This window comes from Hypomesus nipponensis, chromosome 1, assembly GCF_054491055.1.
Source record: "Hypomesus nipponensis isolate SF chromosome 1, ASM5449105v1, whole genome shotgun sequence".
In the NCBI taxonomy this organism is placed as follows: Eukaryota; Metazoa; Chordata; class Actinopteri; order Osmeriformes; family Osmeridae; genus Hypomesus; species Hypomesus nipponensis.
The window spans coordinates 19,232,657-19,259,258 of record NC_140361.1 but is presented as its reverse complement, the minus strand read 5'-3'; the positions used below and the strand labels follow the sequence as shown (position 1 = coordinate 19,259,258).

At 41.8% G+C, this 26,602-nt stretch overlaps 1 protein-coding gene across 1 annotated transcript in view; it reads left to right on the top strand.

Moving 5' to 3' along the window:
• Window positions 1-1,589: 1,589 nt before the first annotated feature.
• frmpd3 (FERM and PDZ domain containing 3) overlaps window positions 1,590-26,602 on the top strand; it is a 112,702-nt gene continuing 87,689 nt past the window's right edge. Inside the window, exons 1-4 of the mRNA XM_084697396.1 lie at window positions 1,590-1,680; window positions 7,352-7,464; window positions 9,280-9,434; window positions 9,608-9,710. Coding sequence (XP_084553522.1) covers window positions 7,424-7,464; window positions 9,280-9,434; window positions 9,608-9,710 — 299 coding nt within the window. The 5' untranslated portion in view covers window positions 1,590-1,680; window positions 7,352-7,423. The remainder of the gene's footprint in view (window positions 1,681-7,351; window positions 7,465-9,279; window positions 9,435-9,607; window positions 9,711-26,602) is intronic.

Genomic DNA, 26,602 nt, shown 5'->3' with positions numbered 1-26,602 from the left:
CCATTACTGCTTGCAGTTATATTTAGGATTCCTCCGTAAGGAGGAAACCTATTGTTATTGTTAGGATTCCTCCGTAAGGAGGAAACCTATTGTTATTGTTAGTTTTATTCTTTTTTTTTTTATTCTAGTGCCATGGGAGTCAATGGCAGCCCCTAGACCCCTTCGACAACTTTTTGTAAAATTTGGCACACTCATTAAGGACAGTTCATTCTATACCTACACCAAGTTTCAGGTCTCCCATTAGACCACTCTAGCGCCACCAACGGGTCAAAGTTGGACTTGTGTTTACACACGCAACTTTTGAACCGTATGACCGATTTTCACAAATGAGGTACCATTGGATTCCCTGGATCAAGCCGAGTTCAACGCACCCTATGAAGTCAATTTCCGGTTATATAGATTTTCCGCTATTTCCGGTTTTATCAAAAACCTTTGAAAGCCTACTCCTCCTACAATTTTTGTCAAAACTTCTTCAAAATGACCAGAGATGATCTTCAGACCAAGCCTCACAAAAGTTATCGATTAGAATTGTGATCCTCACAACCGTTTGTCCGGTACAGCCAATCAAATTCAGCAGAAAAGCAGCCAAACAGGAAGTGAAGTCATATCTCAGCAAATCTTCGAGATATCAACACCAAACTTGGTATGATGACTCGGAACCCTCTTCTGAGGATATCTAGACAATTTGGTGTCATGTGATCACTGGGCGTGGCCGCAGGAAGCAAAAATGTGTTTTGGCCAATAACTATTGATTTGTTTGCCTTTATTGAGTGATTCCTTTGTCTCATGATATCTTGGGACATCTCGTGTGTGACTCATAATAATTTGTGATAATAGACGAATTTATGCGGCCGCCATTTTGAATTCAATGAAAAACGTTTTTTCTGTACTCCTCCTACACATGTTGTCAAATCTTCACCAAATTTAGCAGAGATTATCTTCAGACCAAGCCTCACAAAAGCTAACACATGGTTTTCTGATTTTCGAAATCGTTTTTCCAATACAGGCAATCAAAATGTGCCGTTAGGCAAACAAACCGGAAGTTGGGTTGTATCTCAACAAATCTTTGATGGATTCACACCGAACTTGCTGCGTGTACTCGTTACCCTCTTCTGAGGACGGCTAAAATGTTTTCTGGGTTATTTGACTGCTTGGCCACCTCATTGCTGCTTGCAGCTATATTTGGAATTGGTCAGATTTGGTATCCCATTGGTAATTCTGCAGAATTTATTTTTTCATACAGTTACAATTTGTCAAGAATAAACATTTTTCAATGGTCGCAGTGTTTGGAGGAATCCGCCATTACTGCTTGCAGTTATATTTATTTTTATTATTATTGTTTATTTTCGCGCCCCTAAGGCTCAGTCAATATTTGGACTACATAGACAACGTCGATGTCAAAAGGTTCGTCTTGGTCGCGATTGCGTTGGTTCTATCGGGTTTTATGTACCGTTGCACGGTTTAGGTTTTAATTAAGTTTTTGTGGCAAAAGTGAAGTTAACGGTGGCTAACTTGCTAGCCACAGTCACTGACGCTACTGACGTCACTAACGTCACGAAATATCGCGTAACTACCTCTAGCAGAACATTAGTTTAGCAGCTCGTTAACTTCTGGGAGATAGTTAGGCTAACTGCTTTACTGCAAGGGAGCTGCAGAAACGCCACAAGCAAATAGGACAGGGTGATAACTATTTACTCATTTTACTTTGTGATATGAAAAACAATATAAGCTGATATAAGGAAGTAGTTATATCTACTTTCGGAAACAGTAGTCTAATATTTCACTGAAGCATTAGCATCATGACATTAGCCTCTGTTGTCCGGGCAACACATACTACAGCGGTCTATTATGCATCTGTTTTCAATCGTTAAAATAAACATTCCTCACAATTACATTTTCGTTGTAGGATTTATTATGACAATAGATTACAAGTAAACTATTTGTTGGTGAAATGATCATTACATGTGGTTTCAAACCAGTGTAGCTCACTGCAACGCTGTACTGTAGCCTAGTCTAGTACAGTAGCTAAAAAAAAAAACATCTCCACAGCTGTTTACAGTACAGTAGCCTACGTAGGAAGTCAAACGGCACATGTTCGGCACTACCATTACTTAAATCAAAAGTCTTTCAATAGGTGAAACTATCTGACTAGTGACTACTAACCTGAACTTCATTGCCACAGCCTAAACTTCAATCTGTTCATGAAAATAATTAATTTCAGCCTAGAACGTTCAACGGAAGTAACGTTATATCGAATTCAACCAACGCAATTGCTACCAAGACAGTCTAGTAGTTGTAGCCTAAAATTTACCAGGGCAGCTTCTCCACACAGCAGGGCTATCGCATTTTGCCTTTTTACTGACAATGATTGCTACCACTGACATTTTTATGAATGAGTGATTTTCCCCAAAATAAATGTCAAGCTTATTTACGTTTTTGGGGGCATATTTTCAGTTAGCAGATGGTACTATTTGAATCACGATTCCTTCTGAGATAGCTGCTGGTAAAGTCGTTGATAAAATAAGCTTCAAAGGGGGTTCTTTATTATTGAATGAATGCAATATGAGTAGGCTAAATGCCTGAAAATATTACGAGAAGGGAACAACTAACAATGACGTTTAAGTCATAGAGATTAGGTCAATTTTTACACCGGTCTGCCAAATGTATTAGTTTTGATTCAACTATGAGGTTGCTGATCACCATTCCCTTTTGCAGGGGAAATGAGTAGACAACTATTTCATTCTACTCTTCACTCTTAGTATTTTGAGTTCTAAATGAGCAGAAAAAAAATATGCTTTTAAATCTATGTAATCTTTATAAATAATAAGTAGGCTATGCATTTTAATATAAAATATACAGAAATTTAATTTAAATACGGACCCCTGCAACCAACGCAAGTAAGCAAGCTACAATTTCCCCAGAAATTGTACCCTCTCTAGTTGTCTGTATCTTCGCTCTTGGAAAACGACAGCGCAAGTATAAATCAAAGTCGTCATATATGTTTAAGGGGTGTAACCTATCGCGAAGAATGTTGCCGACGCAAAACAGGCATTATTATCATCTCGTCCTCCAAATGATCCCACCTTTCAAAACGATGCGCCATTCCAACCGTTATTTTACGGAGGACTTTACACCCAAGGGCTAGGTGTAAGATTTAAGTTGTAACTTATGACTACGTTGGAACTTTTTAAGTTGGTGCAACGCTTAAATGTTAGCAGCGCGTAAACTCTGACCTAAATTAGTAGATACGTTCAAACTAGGCTACGTTTGAATTTACGCATAGCTGGTGCAACCCAGTGCAGAACACTATTCCACGAGTTCTGCCTTTCGTGGATTCTGAGCCTGGGTGGCGTCTGTAGAGAATGGTGATGTAGTCCTTTTCCAAAGACTGGGGAATGATTGTCTTTAGGCCTTTCATAACGACACAATTCAACTGTCAGTTCATCTATGTAGGGGAAGTACTGGTGGATCTCTGGAGGTAACTGAGCTTGTTTAGAAGGCCAGCCCTTTGATATGACACCGCTCAGTTTCTGTAGAACTGGATCTGAATCAGTGTGTTCCCTCAATTCAGTCTGGAGGACGAGATGTGTTGGACTGACATTCAATTCAACTTTATTTCTCCATGTATACAGATACTAGGAATTTGATTTGGTATTCTCCATGCAGGCTATAGCATCACAGATAGAACAACAAGACAGAACAGAAAAACAATGGACAAACAAGGACAGATAGTATCAGTATGAGCAAAATAATAAATAAGAATGGAGGTAGTGCATTAATAGTAATGTTAAATAAAGTGCCATAAAGTTCATTTTTAATAGCTATTTAGTAGGGCTATTGCTTTGGGGAAAAAACTGTTTGAGGTGATGTGATATTTTGGTCATGATAGTCCTGTATCGCCGTCCAGAGGGGAGACGGTAAAAGAGACTGTTGGCAGGATGTGGGGGTCTGCCATGATCTTTATTGCTTTCCTGAGGGATCTGGAGCTGTGAAGGTCCTTGATGAAGGGAAGGGGGCAGCCAATGATGCGCTCTGCTGCCCGTACGACTCTTTGAAGCCTGGCCTTAGAGCGGGCAGAGGCAGAGTCATACCAGACCAACATGATCTCATAATCACCTGTCTTGTTGTTGTTCTGCTCTGTTGATGTTCTGGGGGCATGTGACAGGGTATCAGCAATGTACATCTGTGAGCCTCTCTTGTAGACGATGTTGAAGTTGTACTTTTGCAGCCTCAGCATCATGTGTTGCAACCTGGCTGGAGCTGTGTGTATGGGCTTGTTGAGTATTGTGACTAATGGATGATGATCAATCTCAATCTGGATCTGCTTCCCATAGATGTAATCATTGAATTTGGAACATGCAAAAACAACTGCTAACTGTTCCTTTTCAATTTGCGCATAGCGCATCTCTGTCTGTGTCAATGTCCGGGACGTGTAGACGATCGGAGCATCTTCCTGAAGACATGCTGCTCCTGAGTCCGTAGTGTAAGGCGTCACAGGTGAGTGTGACGGGTTTTTTGACATCTTAGTAGCGCAGAATGAGTGGACTGGACAGGCACTGTTTCAAAGCATCAAATGCCTCCTGGTGATGTTTCAGCCAGCACCACTGAATGTCTTTGCATGTAAGCTCACACAAAAGGGCTGAGATCTCGCTGAAGTTAGGAACGCTGAAGGGCTGTGACGTTTTCCGGTATGGGCATCTCACTGATCACCTTTGTCTTTGTGGGGTCTGGCTTTAATCCTTCACTTGTGAACACATGTCCAACATAGCAGACTTCTCTAAGTCTAAATTTGCACTTTGAGGGGTTAAACCTAAGTTTCACCTTCCTTGCACGATCTAGCACCTTTCTGAGGTTCTGGTCATGCTCATGTTCATCTTTTCCGCCGATGATTATGTCGTCCACGATGACAGCGGAGGGGTATCCAGCAAAGACCTGCTCGATTCCGCGCTGGAATACCTCACTGGCAGAGTTGATTCCGTATTGCATTCTCAGAAAGTGGAATCTGACAAATAGAGAGCTGAAAGTCATTAACATGGATGACTTGTGATCAAGTGAGATCTGCCAGAATGAGCATTTTGTGTAGAGGACAGAGAAGACTGGAATTGGGCATTTGTGTGGCTACTTCCTCTACGGGACGCAAAGGATGGTGTGGACGTGTCAGGGCTTTATTTAGATCCCTTGGATCAATGTGACAGGGGTGATCACACCTAAGTTGACCATCCAGGTCAATTCTGCTTTGACCTTATCTTGCATTGTCTTTGGTATTTTGCATGCAGGTTTTACCATGGTATGGACCTCGGGGTCTAGCTTCATGGAATAAGTGACCGGAAGCTTGCCAAATTCGTCTTTAAAGAGGTTGGCATACTCCGTAAACATCTGGCGTGAGAAACTTGTTTTCTCGCTGATGCCTATGTGATTAACTTTTTTATTCAAGGTGATTAAGCTTAAGCGGAGACAGTCTTGTTGGCCAAGCAGAGGTTGTATGTTTTGTTTAATTATGTAGAATTGCAAGGTGTATGTTCTGCCTGGCACGAAAGTAGGGCTGTTCCAACTGTGTGGATATCTTCATCTCCATAAGTTACCAGTTTAGTACCCTGAGATGACTGGAGTTTTTCATGTCGTCTTACTTGTGCAAAAAGACCAGCTGCCTAGGGAGTCAGTTGGCTGAGCGTTTAGGGAATCGGGCTAGTAATCATAAGGTTGCTGGTTCGATTCCCGGCCGTGCCAAATGACGTTGTGTCCTAAGGCAACTTCACCCTACTTGCCTCGGGGGGAATGTTCCTGTACATACTGTAAGTCGTACTGGATAAGAGCATCTGCTAAATTACTAAATGTAAATGTACAATTCCATGACGTTACATTTGGCGCCAGTATCGACTTTGAGTTCTACAGGTTTTCCATTAATGTGCACAGTGGAGAACCTATGCATCCGGTGGAAGTCAACAGCATCAACAGTTCCATTTGTTTACATAGGATCACCCCTTTGCAGCTAAGATCACATCATAAAACTCCAGGAGATGACCATCTCAAATGTTCAACTTCAGGGGTGTAGACAGACATTGTTAACATTCGGGGCTCAGCCCAAACCTAACATCTGACCGTTTTGAGTGCAAAACTTTTGAGCTTTATGTAACATAAAAATTCTGTTATTGTTATCATGACCGTAGATGCCAAATCCAATTATATCATAAATCAACAGGCAGAGTTAGAGACGTGCACTGAGATGCTAGAGACACTGCATTTATTTTGACAGACTGTTACAGCATGTTAACGAAAAATCACACCACACAAATTGTTTTTTTTGTCGAGATATTACAATTACATTCGGGGTTACACTCAAAAGGTTTGGGGCTGCAGCCCCAGAAAAAAATGGCTGGCGACGCCCCTGGTCAACAGTTCTTTTAGGGTAATCAACCCCCACTCAGCCTGTGACCATTTGACTTGCTTTATCATAGACCATTCAATACATTCTAATGCAACATTAAAATGCAACTGTCAGTATTTCAAACAGCCACTGATAAGAACTATGCATTTACATAGTATACCGTATTTAGCAATCCAATCACAGCCAAATATCGAGACACGAACATAAGACAATAACACAAAGACAATTCCAAAAAGCTCTTTCTAGCATTCTAGAATGGAACCGGAGAATACAGCAGACACCAGCACTACCCAGCTGATGGCCCTGAACCCCCCAGAACATCCTTCAACAGATTTTATAGCACAGTTCTCAAGACATTGGTCCATAATACAAACATGCAGCTATACCAAATCTCTTCTGTCATTAGCTTACTCCTTAGAAAAATCAAGCTGAATCCACACACAATAATTTTTCAAGTCACCCAGACTTCACGTCTCCTAGTTAAGTGTCATAAAACTGCAGGTGGCCTCTCTACCAAATGGAGTTGAATCAACATTCATTGTATCAAGCTTGACCCAAATCCTTTCTGCCAACTGTAAACTACTTAACTTTAACAACTATTGAAATACATTAATTGTACATAAGCCCAACATTTATTTCACAGTGTAAAGACTCACCATCTTTACAGCTAATGTAGAAGCTAGGCTATGCTAACTAGGCTAGTCTCATAGCCTTAAACATATTCAAATTTCTTTGCATTAGATGTATTTAAACAAATGAAGTGAATCAGTATGTTCCTCTGAATAAAAGTTGTTTCTGTTTACAGAAACCACGTGCAATAGTTAGATACATGAGAAGAATGTCTTTGAAATTGTGCCTATTGCAATTTTCTGTAACTGCAGAAAGTTGGAAACTTGACATTTTATTTATTGTCTTGATGATGCTCCAGGTTATTCTTTGTTAACTCTCCTCTCCTCCATCTTCCAGGTGAATGAGTTCTAGAAAGAGCCTGCCCTCTTCAGTAAAACTCAACCCCATGCTCCTCCATCCTCTCAGGGGATGGCCAAGGTCCAGGATGGACACACAAAGACATGTGACAGGTACACTATTCACTTTGCAATACATACTTCCATTTTACCACACAATGCACATGAAACACTAAGTATATACTGTAGTCACAAACCATGTGTATTTTAAAGTACGTAACACATTGAATACTTGACATACACATGAATATACATGAATACCCAACACTACAAATAACAAGTACCGTTTTTCTTTGATTAAATGCCACACTCAAATAAACGCCGCCCTCGAATAAACGCTGCACCAAAAATTTACATTGTGTAATAAACACCGCCCTCGATTAAACACTGCACCAAAAATGAACATTGTACAAAAATGAACAAATAACTCTAGCTAGCTAGAGACTAGGTGGCAGTTGGCATGTGCTCTTGCGTTAACAAGTTAAACTAGTTTACATCGCTACACTAGGTAGTTTTTTTCGCTATCTAGCTGTTCTTACATGCCTTGCAAATCAGCGTTAATAAAAAACAGATGAGATAAAGCTAGCTAGTCTAGCTAACATTGACCTTTGCTCGTTCCTTAATCCAGGGCTCTCAAATTTTAAAGACAGGCAAGAGGGACATCCCCCCCACCACCCCCCCGTCAGTGGGTCAAAATGTATTAATTAATTGCTTTTGGCCTGACATCTTTGAAAGGCAGCAATGATTAATGCATCCATGGCCAGGATATCATTATAAAATATGACATTATTTTAAAAGTGACCTATAACATTGACTATGCAAAACATTTAAATATATTTAGTGCTAACAAAATTATTAAGCCTATTTGGAAAGAGATGTTTATAATGTGACAACATCGTGTGATAATGAAAATATGACTAGCTCTATTCTATGTAACAGACGAAGTATTGTAAGCTCCCTCAGAGGTATCGGGCCTATGTTCGTCCCGCACAGGGTTCGAACCTGCCACCTCTGACATCCCTAGCGCCACTACTACCAATCCGTTGATGAAGGTGGCCTGTTACATACCTGAGGAGTGAGTTTCAACGATACACACTGGCTACATCTATGAACTACTTGTTCTGAGCAGGTGTTGTCAATGAACAGGCTGTAAAACTGTTGGTTAAAACACTCATGAAAAACTGATGCTAATTATCTGGGAAACATTTTCTAACAGCAGTCAAGTTGTCATTGTTTGTGTCAAACAAGTTGTGAATATGCTGTAACATTAAAACAGGAGATCATACCTATGCTCAAAGTGATGCTCGAGCTCCAGTGGTTTGCTTTGTAGGTGAACAAAACTTTCGGAAGACGATGTAGCAGAATCACGAAAAATCACGGTTGTTGCATTAAATCTTACCCAGATACAATGGTGCTATTTTCCGATTGGCTATTGTATAGACCCTTTCTTTTTTTTGAATGGCTGATAAGTGGCAGGCTCGACTAACAACTCCAGGGGGGAGTTTGATTCCTGCTGGTTCCATAGTGAGAATGGCGCGGCCAGAGGAATTTTGGTTGGGTGCTGCGGCATATTAAATATGAATATTTTTTTTCTGGGTGAGAAATACAATGTGTGACGGGAGGGCGTGACAGAAGACCGAAATGAGTGACTGTCACGCTCAATGCGTGACACTTGAGAGCCCTGTTAATCGGTGATTTAGAAAACCGTACTGTTCAAACTAGCTAAGAACATTTAATGTAGCAAACTTGCAAGCTAGTCTAAAGACACATTAGCATGCTAGTGCAGCTAGGCTAGAATAACGTATTTCTTATAAACGCCACCCTCAAATAAATGCCACACCAAAAATGAACATTGTGTAATAACGCTGCAGCGTTTAATTGAAGAAATACGGTATGTGTGTCTGTCTGATCCTCCTTCCTGTCTGCCAGCTCTGCGATGTTAGAAGAGAGCCAGGATGGTAGGGACAGTGGTAGTCTGACTCCTGGCTCAGCTCGACAGGTGTGTATCCAACGTCACCCTAACCAAGGCTTTGGCTTCATCGCAGGCAGCCAGCGGCCAGTGATTGTGCGCTCCGTCTCTGCAGGTGGGCTGGTGTGTGTGTGCGCATTTCAGAGAGATAGATAGAAAGTGAGTGAGAGAAAATGTGTGTGTGTGAAAGGGGGAGTATAATAGTATCTTGTTATTTGTTTGTTTTTATCCCACGTACTAAAACTGTCTTGTTTGTGATGTATGTGCGTTTTTGTGTGTGTTGTCCAGACGGCCCCTCCATTGGTAAGCTCCTCCCAGGTGACCAAATCCTAGCCATCAACGATGAGGTGGTGAGCGAGGCGCCCCGGGAGAGAGTCATTGACCTTGTAAGGTAACATCCTTTACTGGCATTGGGCGGAGATTGTCAGCCCTATCTTGATTACGCAATTCATTGTTGCAGTGTCAATAAGCAAACTCACTGGCAATGGTGGATGGTAGCATGTTACAATTACTTTGTTCTAACACTTCAGTACAATTTTACTTGAGTCTTTACATGTCTGAAGACTCAATGCCAATAAGTCAGTTGGAAAATCATTCCAATGATGAGGAAGCGCAAGCTTACAAAGCTGGTAAATGTAGCATCTAAGGTGGCTGGGGTACAGTTAGCCCACTTGCAAGATATATATGATAAACGGGTTTTGGACAAGGCTAAACACAACACGCCGCTTTAGGCTACCTGGCTAAGAACTGGTCGTGGCAGAGATTCCTTCATTCCTCTGGCTATTGAGAACCTAAATTCACTTGGCTGACATCTCGATGTATTTTTTATATTATTTATTTATAAAAAAAAATGTCTGCCAATGGCCATTATGATGGATTCATGTTGTAGGCTACTGTCCCAATTGGACCCTGTCATTGGGTTTGGGGGAAGGTGTGTCTCTATTGTGTGTTCTGTGTTGTGAAATGTTGTTAACATTTGGCGATGCTGTTCTACATGATTCTTTTTATTAATCGTTGTATGCTCCACGGACAAAACTAGCATGCTCCACGGACAAAACTTGCACCACCATCATCCTTCTGCAACAAAGTGTTGCTGTGTCTTTCTGTATTGGCCCTACTGATGTATGTTTCATTCAATCAACACATTGAATCCTACTAGGCTAGCTATCTACATATTACCAGAGCCCACCTACGGAGAGCCTATTGATTCCCTATTAAGTCCCATTGTACCAAATTTGTTTGCAGTTCCACCAGAGTTCCGCTAGGGGTGTTCGTGAGCGAGTGCAAAATGAATGGGAGTCTATGGAGCTAAACGGCTAAATTTGTCTCTTTCGCCTGATTGTCGTTGAGAAAACTCAGATTTGATTGTAGTTTTTGCATGTTCAACATGGATTATAGGTTGAAAATTGAAGGAAAAAGTACCTGTGTCCTTTCGATTTCTTACAGGGTGATTTGTTGTTGCCCATAATACGCTAGCATTCTGCTAATGAATGCTAATTGGTTAGTGAAGGACTGACTACGAACAGAGATCATGCTTGATGGCATCCGAAGAGGAACCAGAATGTCTGCGCATTAGCAACAATATTAGCAAGCCAAAACTCTTTCTAGCATGTGTATTGACAGGGAGAGCCTAACAGCCTGTGTTGTCGATGCCTCGAGAGAAAAAAGAAAGTGACCAGAGCTTGCCGTAATGCAGTATTTCTGGTCGTACAATGTGTATGACGTCATTTACATTTTAAAAGGCTTTTTAAGACAAAAAAAGTGACAAAAATCTAACACCCAGCAGTGTGTATTTTTTTTGCCTCCCCTTTTAAATTCAACATTCAAATTACTAGACAAAACATATCCTGAAAATTTTATTTTGAGGGGTATATCTCCATAGACCTCCATTCATCCTGCACTCGCCCGTTAGCACCCTCATATGGAACTAGAGTGGAACTGCAATCAGTTCAGAACCCAAGAGTGGCAGTTCTCCCCTATTAGACATTCTTTGATGTCACAAACTTCTGCTCAGCGTCTAGCTTCTATAGGTTACTAAGTAACAACTTTGTTGCACGAGCATGCTAGCGCCACAAACGCCACAAACAAACGTTAAACACAGTTATCCTTTCTCCATGTTAACATCCAGAGTCAGGTGGCTGAGCGGGTAGGCAATCGGGCTAGTAATCAGAAGGTTGCCAGTTTGATTCCTGGCTGTGCCAAATGACGTTGTGTCCTTGGGCAAGGCACTTCACCCTACTGGCCTTGGGGGAAATGTCCCTGTACTTACCGTAAATCGCTCTGGATAAAAGCGTTTGGTAAATGTAATGTAAATATAAAATGTTAAAAACTAGTTATTTTGTTTTTCGTTTGAAGATAGCTTATTGTAAGGTGATATTGTAAAAAGGATGTTCCTTTAAGTAGCCTATTTGATGCAGAATCAAATGACAACGGCGTTCATGTTACTTTTAAAGATCCTATAAAGTGGAATTGAAAATGAGTTTTAAGTTCATCACACCACAGAAGAATGTGTTGTTTACTACCCATCCAAATTAGAAAGAAAAAAAACACAAGTATGTTAAATTAAGCTTTTAAATCTTGAGAAAATCAGCAGTCTTCTCTGCTTGAGACTGGGGGGTCGTGTCGCCCGAAGGAGCTGAAGCTCCGCCCCGTCGAATTTATTGAATTTAGAAACAACAGCAACACTAGCTAAATTAACTACAGATATCAGAACACCCATACCTGCAGTCTCTGAGTGTTTTATGTTTTAATCACTTTGTCTTTGCATTGTAACAGAATGCAACCATCTGTGATCTGATGTAGTTAGGTCGCTGTGACGCCTATACAAAACTTCAGCTAAAAACGGAAGAGAAACTGTTCAACGGTGTCCACATTTCAGTGCGACAGTTTTCTGTGCTTTGCACCTGCTTTCAGGAACTCATTCCACACGTATATAATGGACAAATCATGGAATTTGCTTGACAGGATCTTTAATAGTAACGGAAAGTGAAAGACGTTGTAATCTTATGATGCTCGGGAGCAGGCTGATTCTATGTAAACAAGATTTGATTGCGACTTAATAAGCAGAGGTGATAGTGGAAAACTATTTTACACTATTTGTGCCCTTTCTTGTTTTTAACCTGCAGCACTTTGAGATTTAGCTAAATATAAAGTGCATTACAAATAAGATTATTATCATTATTATAGGGGCCGTAAATGCTGTGGGTTTGGAGAACCGGACCATGGCAGAAATTAAGAAGACATGGTCCGATGTAAAACTCGAAATTAAGAAACGAGTGGTGGCGCATCGTCACAGCATGGCAGCTATCGGGTTAGCGTGACATCCATTTCCTGGGAGATTTTGTTGTCTGTTTGACACCCTCAAGTTTAAGACAAGTTATTAAGTGGTGGCGGTATAAACAGTATAGCATTTCCCGTTTGGGTTTTGGCATTTTGATGTGATCATCCACATTAATGATCAAACTTTTAGTTTTATGTTTTTTGAATAGTCAACGTCATAGATGTATGACAGTAACTATAGTGGAAACTTTATTTTGTAATGTTTGGTGAGTTTCGGCACTTTTCAGTTAGAATTTGCCACGTTACAGACCAGGCAATACTTTGTGGACAGCCCGCACATTGTCACGTCAAGTTGATGTTTATACATCACACCGTGTGCGTGAAAAACGGCGTACGTGTAGCGGAGTTAATGATTTCACTTGCCATCACTGTCACTGTTTAATGATTTCAATATTTATTTTATACAAATTATTATCACTCAAAAACTTATTTTTGTAATGCTTTAAATGTAATTTTCGTTTACTTTACGGAGAGTTATAATAAAGGTGTGGTTGCCATGGAGACCTAGTTGTGTGTATAGGGAGCGGGTGTTCATCACCAGGTACATTTTTGTGCTAAGATGAAACTTTTGACAGTCTGCATGTGCTGTTCTCATGCATTTGATGACTGGCTGCACGGTGCTCAATGACCTATGTATATTGTGTTAATCACCAGTGCAATAAATGCTTGGAACCAAAGAATATTGGTGTCGTAGCCTAAATAACACAACGCATGAGGAGAAACCCATTACAATGGTGCCGTGTGACCCAGATTTCTGTTCATCTCCTGACGGCGCTATCAACATGAACGGACGTCCTGGGATTGCTACTTAGCCTGTGTCTCAGTTTCTCCCATGGGACCGTGAGTCGCAATTGGGAGTGGAAAGCAGTTATATATTGCTCTCTGTGGACAATTTTGGTTTTCTGGTCTTAAGTGAAAAAAAATATATATATATGGATGTGCCTAATGTGTCAGGTATCGGTACGGGCACTGAAATGTGGTTTAGTTAAATGACCCCTCTAAATGCATGCTCAGGGAGAAACCTGTTACATCGACACCTCACTATGCTAGGGTGGATGATATGATGTGTGATGATGCTTGTGCTGCTGCAGATATAGGAGAAGAGGAGCAGTATGCACCTTCTACGGAAAAGGTTGATCATGTCCCAGTTACTGCAATTAGTGACTTAGTGAAACAGATAGGGATCAGTATTGGGGAAAATAATGTTTAATGTCTTAAGTCCATTCCAGCAAGTAATGTTTTTTCCACAACTGACTTTTCTAAGGTTAACCTGACAGTTAATAGCAGCCATGATAGTTATGATCCACATCCCTTCAGGGGAGACAAAACTTCTTACGTCTTACTATCTCTGAGTGGGAGGAGTCTGTTAATGTGTATCTGAGTAAGAGGGGCATTGAGCTCTGTGACCAGGTTGGGGAAGTGTTGAGCAAGCAAGAGGGAGGGCGCGTGATGTTATGAAAGTTGGGCTACGTAGTAAACCCTCTTTAGACTTGAAATCATGCCCACAACCTGTGTTTGATATTCTCAGACAACACTTCAGCGACTCTGTAACCTCTTTCATGCCCCTTCCTGACTTTTATGACACAAAGCCCTACCCCACAGAAACTGCTGTTTTACTACTGGATTCTGCTTAACAAAGTCATTGACATTGCTGTAGATGGACTGGAAAGGCAGGGAAAGACACTTGACAACCCTACACGTAAAGTGACTGTTCATCACCCATTGTCCTGATGCTGAGTTATGGTGACACCCCCCTGAAATACCCTGCAAGGTTTCACCGTGATATGTGAAAATATGACTGAATTACAGCTGTTTGAGCTTGGACCAAATCTGACAATGCTCGCCATTGGAGAAAAAGCTTTTTTTATTATCGTGTTACTGAACTTTGTGTAATCCATGTGTGGGAATGGCTCAATTGGCTGAGATGTCGTGCTGCTAAGCAAAGGTTTGTAGGTTCAAAACCAGCCAGAGGCATGTTTTATTTTTTATTCTGACAAAACGGTTTCTAGTCTTCCGATCAATCCGGTTGTAAAACAACGAGTGTTTATTTGAGCCCATCACAACACTCCGATCATCTGTTTAGCGAGATTGTGTAAACCACTGCAAAACAAGCCAGGTTCACCACAGTAGCTAGCTACTTGTAGTCTACGCATGGTAGAGATAACTCTAATGGTTATCTCTAATGAAGTAAATTGATTGTTCAAGTGGATCCCTTGCCTGTTGCACAAATTAATTTTAGTAACCTAAGCCGGGACACATCCCCACTGATGCTAGGCATGATTTGAAATTCCCTTCCATGACAACCCTTACAAAAAAGAATTACACTTCAAGTTTATTTTGTAAGTATACTTAGTATAAAAAGTATACTATTATCTTGTTACTTAAATTATACTAGCAGAGAACTTATTTATATACTTTTTTTGTGCTAAGTAAACTGAATTGGCCCACTTTTTAGGTAATTTAGTACACTTTAAAGTACACTTTTTAGGTCATTTAGTACACTTTAAAGTACACTTATAGTGTATTTCAAGGTTTACTTTTGAATACTGCAAAGTAGCCTGTGTAGTGCACTTTCAGTTCATCAAGTATACTTCCTCAAGTACTTCAAAGTATACTTTGGAATACTCTAAAGTAACCTGTGTAGTGCACTTTCAGTTCATCAAGTATGCTTCCTAAAGTACTTAAAAGTATACCTTGGAATACACTAAAGTAACCTGTGTAGTGCACTTTGTTTATGATGTATACTTCCTAAAGAGCTTCAAAGTATACTTTGCAATACTTTCAAGTGCACTTTCATTCAATGTAAGTACTTCAAGAAGTAAACTTATAAATTAGTGCTGTCAGTTTAACGCGTTATTAACGGCGTTAACGCAAACCCAAATTAACGGCGTCAATTATTTTATCGCGCGATTAACGCTCTTTTTGGCCTAGCAAACTTTGTAGTTTTTTTTTACATGCTGTTGCAACAACTACCGACGTTAGAAAAACTACAACACCACACCGGATCTAGCTAGACCGGAAACAAAACAACAGGCACGCCACACACTTGTTTGGCTTGCGAGCCGGCTAAAGAGTAGTAGCAGAGCCTGTTTACGGATATTAGACATTCTCTGGTAGTAGGCTAACGTTACGTTTTGAGTGGATGGCGAGCGCGAGATGCCGAAATGGATGCCAATAAGATTCTTAATGGAAAGTTTACTTTTAAAAAGTTGCCAAATGGTTCTATTGACAAGACCAGCGATCTGTGTGTTTAAATATTTTAATCGTTTGACAGCACTATTATAAATGTAATTTTACTATTACTTACTAATGTATTAAAATGTTTAGGGGCCCCTCAAACGTCTCAGATGGCAAAAACTGGGCTTTTGGAACATTTCACTGCAGATTCTTAGCTGAAAAAAGCTATTCACAGCATTAGCATAACTGTTGCGAGAATCCAGCTGTTCTTATGAAATGTAACAGTCATTTAACTCATGGTTTCAATGGTAATCCAGCACAACAATGACAATTACCACCCAACAAAACAATACATTCTAAGCAGACACATTTAAAAAACGAAATTCATGAATTACATTTGTATTTCGAACAAACAGCAAACTTATCAGCAAATTTTAACACTATTTACCACCTTGCATCATGGGAATTGAGTAGCCAATGACCCACACTATCTTCATTATTTCACGTTGTTATTTCGTTCTTCAGTCAGTTTGAAAGTATAACCTTCAAATGCATAATGCAACCCTTCTGTCTGCTTCTTTCTCAAGTAGCTTTTTTTTTTTTACCATGAATATTCCAATTGATAATTATTAGTGTAAGATTATAGGGCTTCAGAATGTTTTGGCAGTAATTAAGGTTACAGCTTCAATACCAAAAAAGATTCAATGTGCAATGCATAATAGATTTTCATAGACATTAATAATTAGTATGAGATGGATCTAAAAAATGTAACCTGTAATGCACTTTAAATTTATTTGGACTGTTTTTGCTGTATAATAATAGAAAATATACATCCTACTCCAGAATAAATTTATACCATCTTCTGTTTCTAAGCATACTTCTTAAAAGTATATCAAAAGTGAACAATTTTCAAAGCATACTTAAAAGTACATCAAAAGTGAAAGATTTTATAAGTATACTTCTTACAAAAGTGAACTATTATCAAAGCATACTTAAAAGTACATCATAAGTGAACTATTTTCTAAGCATACTTCTTAAAAGTATGTTAAAAGTGAACTAAAAGTGTACCATCCATATTCTAGTATACTTATAGTATACTTTAATATACTTTTTTGTAAGGGAAGTTATGGCACTCCAAACAATCTTTAAAAAAAACTATGAGTAAGTTATTCTTTACAGCAGCAACCCAGTCATCCCGTTGTCCCGTTTTTATAGGAAATGTACAAACAGTTTTAACTTTGGCTGAATCTAACAACGCTGACCACAGGAGAAAAAATTTATACAGTAACTTAACATGACAATATTCAATCCTGAGAATAGCTCAATGGGCTGGAATGGTGACCTGTAAAGTATGAGGTCGTAGGTTGGAATCCAGCCATTATCTTTTGGCCTGTCATAATTTTGATTATCTGTTTAGCTAAACAGGATGACATCATTCTGAAATAACATGCACAATTTCATGCAATTTAACCTTGAAATGTCAACCGTTTTTTAACCTTTGTGCCAAAGCTGACCAAAAACTAATACTCATATCACGCAGTCGGAGCATAGCTAGATAATCAGCGTCAGCACCCTTGGGTACCCAGCATGCAGTGCGGCAAAAACGCAAAGACTTGTGGAAAATAGTTTGGTTACAGCCGTGCGAGGGATTTCAGTTGTTGTGTTCGTTCAGTTAGATGTTTGTAATGTCATTATTTGTTAGTTAATATAATCTTGTTGGTCACCCTGATTGTGCATGTTGTGTAGTTTAGTGGGACCAGAGAGTCGGCTGCTATATTGTCACAGGCTATTCTCGCAAGGAGCTGAACATAAGCTCTACCCTAGCCCAGTTACCCACAAGACTATTGTTGGTTGTGATAGGTACCCACCTACCACTGGAATAAATCGCCGTACAAACTGAATTTTAAATGATGTTATACAGTATCATACATTTTGTTTTCGTGATTGTCAACGCGATAGTCAATGTTGCATGTGCAAGCAGCCTAGAAATCTTCTACTCAAAGTTTAAAGTCTGAATGTATGATCATTTAACCGTGACTCTTTTCATTACTGTAACACTCAATGGACTTTTAGCTAGTGTTAAGCTGGAAAGCTAACACTGGCCACTGTTTTTGCTAACAAAGCTAACAGGAGGGTTACAAAGTTAGCTGTTTTCCGACGTGGACGCAACAAATTGAAGTGTTTAATATAGCGGATGACAATCAGAGTCAAATCAAATGTATTTGTATAGCCCTTTTTACACGCAAGCATGTTACAGAGGGCTTCACATACGCCCATAGAATTTCCCCTCAAGAGCTGCCCGGACATCGTGGCAACTCCGTTGGGTAGATTAGCCTACGCATCATCGACTACTACGCACGTAGACAACGCCATTCTGTTCTTTCCTGCTTTTCTTCTGCTGAAACCAGTGCATAACAGACACAGATCACCAACAGTACTGCCGAAGCCAAAATTCTGAACATTCCATATGCTGTTTAAATATGATATTCATATTAATATTTTATGAATTTTCATATAAAATCATACACCTTAACTGTTTATACCAGGGGTCTTCAACGTTTTTCAGGCCAAGGTCCCCCAACCTATGGCGAGATGGAGTAGGGACCCCCTACTATATAAATTGCATACAATTATGTTTATTATACTGGGCCTATTGCCATGTATAAACATAGCTACCCTGTTATTGTGCATTCAATAAGCAATTCAAATAAGACAGGTATTTGTTTATTTTTGAGCTTCGCGCTTTTAGACGTGTGCATAAACGCGATCTGATTGGCTAGCAGTGCATAAACATTTTTGCTCACCAGCCACTGTGGCTAGTGGTTTTCCAAAGTTACTAACTACTGAGCAATTTCATTAGCTTTTGTTAGGAAATTAAGTTTGATTCGATAAAGATGACTAGGGTTTGCTACAATTGACTTGAAGAACTAGTTTTACAATCCTTTCAAATGTAAATGACCATTGTAAAAACCTAATTCTAAAACTGGTTGTTCCCATCCTTGATTGTGATTGGCTATATTGCGTTCCATGCCATTGTAAAATCCAGCATAACCTCACAGGTTGTCCTCATAACATTCTTAAACATTCCATATTACTGCGCATCGAATATTTCAAATGGAAAAAGACGGCAAAGATGTCCATCTGGCGTGGCAACGATTTATGTAGGAACTATACTTTGTAGTAGCGGAAGAATGACGGTTTATTATGAAACTATTTTGTTTCTAATTGTTTTTATTGATGAAACCATATCAAATATTTGTTGTAACAGTTTTAGAAAAGCAATAAGCCTCCGCTTCGCGTTGTGCCTAACAACTCCCCTTACCTGTTCTAAAATCGGCATAAACCACGGCCTCTTGGGGCTTATTGCTTAATTCAAGACTACATAAAATGTAGGCTATAGCTAGCTATGTAGGCTACAGTCACCAAATCTTCAGCTTTTAATTCTATTCCACTTAGTATTGCTAGTTTATGTACCCTTAGTATAGTTGGACCACATTTAAATTTAAGATTCCTATATGTTTATTGTATCCACCGAATACATATCTTTCTGATTCTTTCTGAGCTCTTTTAAGTGACAAAGACTCAGCTCATTGCATATAACTGTAGCGAACCAGCCGTCTTCGACCGTTTCTTTGCAATGCTTTTGGCATGGCCAACGGCTGTGTGCCGCCACATCCCTGCCTTGCACTGAGCAGGGTCCTCAGGTTTTAAAGCGTGTTCGCGCGTCTGTTGCTTAGTAATGAACCTACGGAGGCCGAGACTGTTTAACACAGGGGGAAACGATACGTGTTGGTTGAAACCTTGTTCAATGAGTTTATTATTTTAGATGTGTTTTGAGAAGACTACAATAAAATATACAGATAAAACCATTTAAAAAAAGAAATATTAAAATTGTCTCATCAACCAAACATTTCGCGACCCCCCTGCAGTACCTCTGCGGACCACCTGGGGGTCGCGGACCCCCTGTTGAAGACCTCTGGTTTATACCATATTGAAGAGGAGAACTAGGGGATTTTTATGATGAAAATACATACATGATTATTTAAGGAAAATCATATTTTATGAAGGTGATTTGAGGCAGCCATTTTTTTACAAAAACTTTTCCATCCACCATACCTCATCAGACAAATTTATTTTTAACCACTTTAATTACAAGATGGAGAAATTATTTTAGTAGGTAGAATATCCACAAATCTATGGGCAATGTAGAACAGAAGACAGATTAGAAATATCATATTTTATTTTAAAGTAATGACCATTCTAGTGACTAGTGGAAACGGGTGCAAACTCGTCACCTTGCGGTGAAATTCACAGTTTTTGATCCAAAATAGGTCATTTGTGTGATTAGTGTAGATCTGCAATAAAAAAAGGGGGGGGGGGGTCCTCCAAGTAGCCTAATATGCGAACGCAAGCTGTCATTAATATTTTTTTCAAGCTTGTTGTTTGGCCAACCGATGCCACCATGACACGCACGCTTTTTATTTCGAGTCTTTGGGTCTGTAACTCCCAGGGCCCCAGACACCAACAAGAGCAACAAGTCTCTAAGCAAGAGTCATTGTGATCCTTGAGGAAACTAGTATTGGATTCAGCAAACCATTCCTAAGTACCGTTGTACTCCCGGAACAAGTGCGTCTTGAGCCTTCTCTTGAAGGTGGAGAAACGGTCTGTGTCTCTGATGGAGGTGGGGAGTTGATTCCACCACTAGGGGGCCAGGCAGGAGAAGAGCTTGTGTTGGGACCGGGCTGTCTTGAGCGGTGGGACCACCAGGCGGTTGTCTGAAGAAGACCATAGGTGGCGGGTGGGGGTGTAAGGCTGCAGGAGAGAATTGATGTAGTCGGGTACAGTCCCTTTCACTGCTCGGAAGGTCAGTACCAGGGTCTTGAATCTGATGCGGGCCATGATGGATAGCCAGTGGAAGGAGATGAGGAGCGGAGTAATCATGAGACATGGCTAGCAAACAAACAAAGCGTAACAGTTGCTTAGTGTTTGGATGTACAATTCAAAACAAAAGTATTTTTTTAGTTCCTTCATCCAAGCCTCTGCACAACCAGTATCTTAATTTTATTTTTGCTTGAAATGCGCCGACACAACTTCCCAAAGTTTTGTATGTCTGCGCCAAACATTTCAGCCACTACTGTTTCCTCAACTTGAGCCAATACAAAGCTAGCCTTGCTGAACTTAAATTCTGGATCATTACTAACTGTCCTTGGTCAAGCTACAAACCTTGTACAAGTAAGTTAACTAACGCTATATCATAACGCCGTATATAATTTTGTTGATTTACTGTACATGGTTACCTAGCTTGCTACCCTTAGAATGTGACTGTAACATTAGCTCTGCAGCTAACAGCTGAGTTACTGTTGCTAATGTAAAGGTAGATGGCATTAAGTGTGTGTGTGAATACAAACGCTGTAACGCGAGAGTTGTACACTTCTTTGTTATTTGGATAACCGTTCTGCTGTTGGTGTTATGGGGCACGATATCTGCCTTTCTCCTCATTGAAATGACTATGAGTGTGCACCTCTGCAAACCACGGTGATCAGATGAGAATGGCTAAATTCGAGGCATCTTACAGCAACGGGGGCTACGAGCCATTGCGATACATCCTATCTGATCAAAATGACAGTTCTCTCTACAGTCAGAGTTCACGCAAGAAGGTGGAACTTAAGGGAGATACCCTTTCCTGAACTTGTAAGGGCATAATAGTTGGTTTAAGACCCAGAGAAACACGAATATCCAACGAGAGAATCCCTGCCGGACGCATTTTTTAGGTCTCGAAAAGAGGACATGTCCGGGTAAAAGAGGACGTCTGGTCACCCTATAAATAGTGCTACTACTGTCATAGCTGCCTGTCACGAACGGCCAAGCCGGACACGTGATCCTTTGCTCAAATAACTCACGTCACTCCCACAAACAAATTCTTCGTAAGTAAAAAGTTTAGACTTTTAATTGACAACACATATTAAGAAACTCATAACATTGTCTCCAATTTCAATTTGAAGCTGTAAATCTAACACTGTAGGCAATCTCCCATGGTATCTGCTCTGACTCCGCCTCAGAAAAAAATGGCTGCCGTTGCTGACGATACATTTATTTCACCCTCCCAGTAACCCCTTAACCAAGTATATGTGCTTTGAGCTTAAGTTGTCATTAGTATCTGGAAGTTTTCAGAAATAAAATCGGTGATTGGACGGCAAAGATATTAAGGTGGGAACCATGGGAATTTTATTTCCCATATTTGATTGGTCCGGCAGGAAAGGTTTAAGGTATCTTCTTTTATTTTGCGACCAGTCGGTTTGGGTCTCACCACACCCAAGCATCAACACAGGCCTGCAACTGGGGTTTTAATGTTTGCTATAACATTAGGCCTGCTGGCGTGCGTGTGTGTGTGTGTGGTTATACTGGAAGTATATTGTTAAACGGTACATTGATTCAAAAGTATTGAACTTGTAATTTGAATGTTGAATTATACTAAATGTGGTTTGTGTTTAAATGTACCCGAGTTGTGAGTGTAGATTATTATGGTTTATTGTTGTATTTAGAGGTGAATACCTAAGACTTTTAAGGTTCAGGCAGGAGGACTATGTATTTACTTGATACTTTATTCACACGGTACAATACATCATTGTAACATTTGATTTGGCATTATGGTTCTGCTTGCATCGGCTCCCTGCCGCACCCAACGGAGACACCGTCTCGACCTCCGAGCAGAGAGCAGCGTTTTGTGTTCCCCCAACACAAAACCACATGCCAGACGAGACAATGCATGAGACTGCTGTGTGTATGTGGTGCCCCTGTTGTGCTAGAAGTCGACTAGCCGAGCGTCGTGTTACCCATACTTACCCTCAGCATCGCATTTCAGAGCAGACTGTGCCCCTGCTGCATCTATAGTGAACAAATTGAAATTGAACAAGCGCGATTACTGACTGAGGCATGGCCTCGACATCCCAACTGAGGCACGGCCTCGACATCCCAACTGAGGCACGGCCTCGACATCCCAACTGAGGCACGGCCTCGACATCCCAACTGAGGCACGGCCTCGACATCCCAACTGAGGCACGGCCTCGACATCCCAACTGAGGCACGGCCTCGACAACCCAACTGAGGCACGGCCTCGACATCCCAACTGAGGCACGGCCTCGACATCCCAACTGAGGCACGGCCTCGACATCCCAACTTTCGATGGTGACTGTCACCTGTCGCTCCACATGCTGCTGCATACCGCGCCCGGCCAGCCACCAGACGAAACATTTCTTATTAAGCATTTGAACACCTTAACATGGAGTGAGTGAATACATAGCCTGAAATACAAGAACGAGAAGAGTGAACGTTATTAGCGGTTGGAAGAGTCAAAGCCATCCTCCTGGCTGTCCAGAACATCCCTGCATTCAGTCTGATGTAACAATGAACCGTTGCACATGACCACTACCCATACTTTCCGCGTAGATGACGAGACCACTTGAGACGCCGACGTAGCCGCTCCGATTCCAAACGAGTGTGCCGTGTAGCTACAGTTTAGGATCCAGACCACAGCGCCGACACAGGATTCCAAGCCGCCGGTGAACCAGTAGCCGTTATGGCTTCCCGGCATTGGTAACGAACGGGGCTCGCTCATTACCGTTGATGAACGCCAACGGAGGTATTTCACGATGGAAGAGAGGGAACAGAGGGAACAGAAACGAGTTAATCTGTGATATCACAACAGGAATAGGCTACCCGCACTTGCCCCTTTTAAGACCCACGGTGGACATGTGCGAGTCTATGCCTCGACATCCCACTGGAGGCGTTGCCTCCACGTCCCAACGGAGGCGTTGCCTCCACGTCCCAACGGAGGCGTCGCCTCGACGTCCCAACGGAGGCGTTGCCTCGACGTCCCAACAGAGGCGTTGCCTCAACAAACCAACTGAGGCACTGCCTCGACATACCAACTGAGGCACTGCGTCGACATACAAACCGGGGCACTGCCTCGACATACAAACCGGGGCACTGCCTCGACATACAAACCGGGACACTGCCTTGACATACAAACCGAGGCACTGCCTTGACATACCAACCGAGGCACTGCCTCCACATACCAACCAAGGCATTGCCACACATACCAACTGAGGAACTGCTTGACATACCAACTGAGCACTACCCGACATACCACCGAGGCACTGCCACGACATACTAACTGAGGCACTGCTTCGACGTCCCAACGTTGACGGTGACTGCGTCACCTGATGCGCACGTGCTCCTGGCCAGCCACCTGACGAAACTTTCATTTGTAAATATTAGCAGGCAATGCATGACATGAAGTGAACATTACGTAGTTTGAAGGTAGGGAGGGTAGATGCCATCCATCACATGACTGCATTCGCTCTAATGTAACATTGAACTGTTGCAGATCAGCGACCCAACACTGAGCAGTGAGCCGAGACCACTTGAGATTCCAACGTTGTTTAGGGTCCGGACCACAGGGCCGGCACAGGATTCCAAGCCTCCCGGTGACAGTTATGTAGTCATGCTTCCCCGGCATATGTGACGAACAGGGGTTCGCTCAATGCGGTTGATGAACGCATACAGCGGAGGTGGTGCACCATGTAAAAGAGGGGACAGAAAGTGGAGTTAATATACCATGTAACAAGAGTACCCGCACCAGCTTCACACTAGTACGAAGTTAAGTATGCGTGTGTCTATGGTTAAGTCGCCAGGGTGAGAATGTGCAAAGGTCAAGGTTGGAATGTGACATCACTTACGTTGTTAACCAACCCGGGAAGAAATGCAGCCCACAAACATTTGCCCGTGATGCACGTCCAGCTTGTAAGACGTCTCACAACTGTTATTCTAATGCCCTTGATTGTTACTGTGTCTTCATTATCACAAGACACAACGATGTCTCTTCCTGCACCATATTACATTTGTTACATTTTGTCACAGCTGCAGGAACCCTTGTATCTTATCACATCATGTTAGCTTAGCCCACGTCAGAGAGCTACAGGATAGGATACAAATTCACATTCAGTCTTAATGACGGATGCGCAAACACCAGGTCAGATTGGGCCCTGAATTCTCAGGACAAGACAACGTAAGCAACCTGGCATAACATAGATTACATCTTAACAAAGCTAAACCTGAATAGATAATATCCAATACAGTATACTGGACCTCTAATACGCCTTGTACAACCTATACCAATCTTATAGACCTAAGAGTTATATAATGCTCTCACTACCCCTACTACCCTATGACAAGTGGGGTACAATTAGTGGGATACAGTCGAACAGTGCTGTGACTTGCAATCGCCCGCCGAACTCCATTCCAACGAGCCCTTCATTTGCATCGAATCCCCAACACAATGTACCGACAGGGAGCTAAAGTTGCACCCCGGCCGTACAGAACGACACCCGTTCAAAGCCCGGAGAGCACGGCCCAGATCGCGATCGGATTGCAACCCTCATGCGACAAGATTGTGCAGCAGCCCGCAACCGACGGGAACAACGACCTACCGTGAGACGATGCGCATGCGAAATTAGGACGCCCGAGCAACGACAATGAAACGCAGCGAGCCGGTGCAAGGACGAAAAATCCAACACAAAATCGTCAAAAGCACGAGCACTCTGCACCCGTCCAGCAGACCTACGCAAGACTCTGACGGAATGTCGAAATGCGCACCCACTACGATGCTGACGCCATAAGAGCATGAAGACATCCGCGATCGCCGTTTAATCCCGACAGGGCAGTGACAGCCACTGCGACTGTTTAGGGCATACCTGACGCGTCGGCGAGACAGCCTGCCAGAGCCATGCAGCGCCCACGCCTGCCCGGCAATTGACTGATGTCGACTGATATTGCCGAAACACACAGGATCAGGCAGATCATGCAAAATGCCAGGCCCTGTAACCCTGTCAGTCACCCCAGATCAGCCGATTCCTTTAAGACTCAGCTTCCCCTAAATGCAAAATTACGGGTAAATAAGTACTATTGTGTTAACATTTGATGAGTTAGAACCCGTTAATCTCGAAGACGAGTTTGTTCGGAATCAGCTACGTACGGTAGCAGGTCGACTGACTGATTCCATCCCATACATTCCTGTAGCATCACAGTGCATTCCCCTGTTGAAGCCCAGCTTCAATGGACTTCGATGGGGCTGCTTCCAACAGTTCTTCGAAACTCTACATTCAATGGATAATGCTGCGATCATACAATTACACCACATCCCTCGTTTCAGTTCACCTAATTCCCACATTCCCTTTGAGTTTATGTTTCTTCGTTAGTTTGTTCGTTCATGTATCCATTCATTCAGTAGCCCAGGCTATTGTCGTAGGGATGAGTAGCCAAAAAAATGAATACGTAGGATGAAGACTGAAAATGAGCTTCCCCTATTCGAAAACCAGCAGCCGCCACTGCCTCAGATATGTACTGGTAGCTGTGCCACCGACTAAGGAAACACAGACCAATCGCGGCCGACAGATACCCCTGCCGGATCCTTGCTATCCCTAGTGACTCGTCGGGCTCCTGAGAAAACTTTTGCAGTAGCACACACTAGTGACATTGAGCGGACATTTACCCAACCATAAGTTTGATCTGGTTTTATGATTAAACCCTTCGCATTGCATTAACATTCAGTCATGTAGCAGACACTTATCCAAGGCGACTTCCAAGAGAACTTTAGTGCTAGTTCAAGACCATAACAACGAGACATCCCCAAAACAAACGACGTCCAGGCCGAGGCACAGCCCAATAGACCAGGGGAAACGCCCGCACCAGAACACGCCACCCACCGAG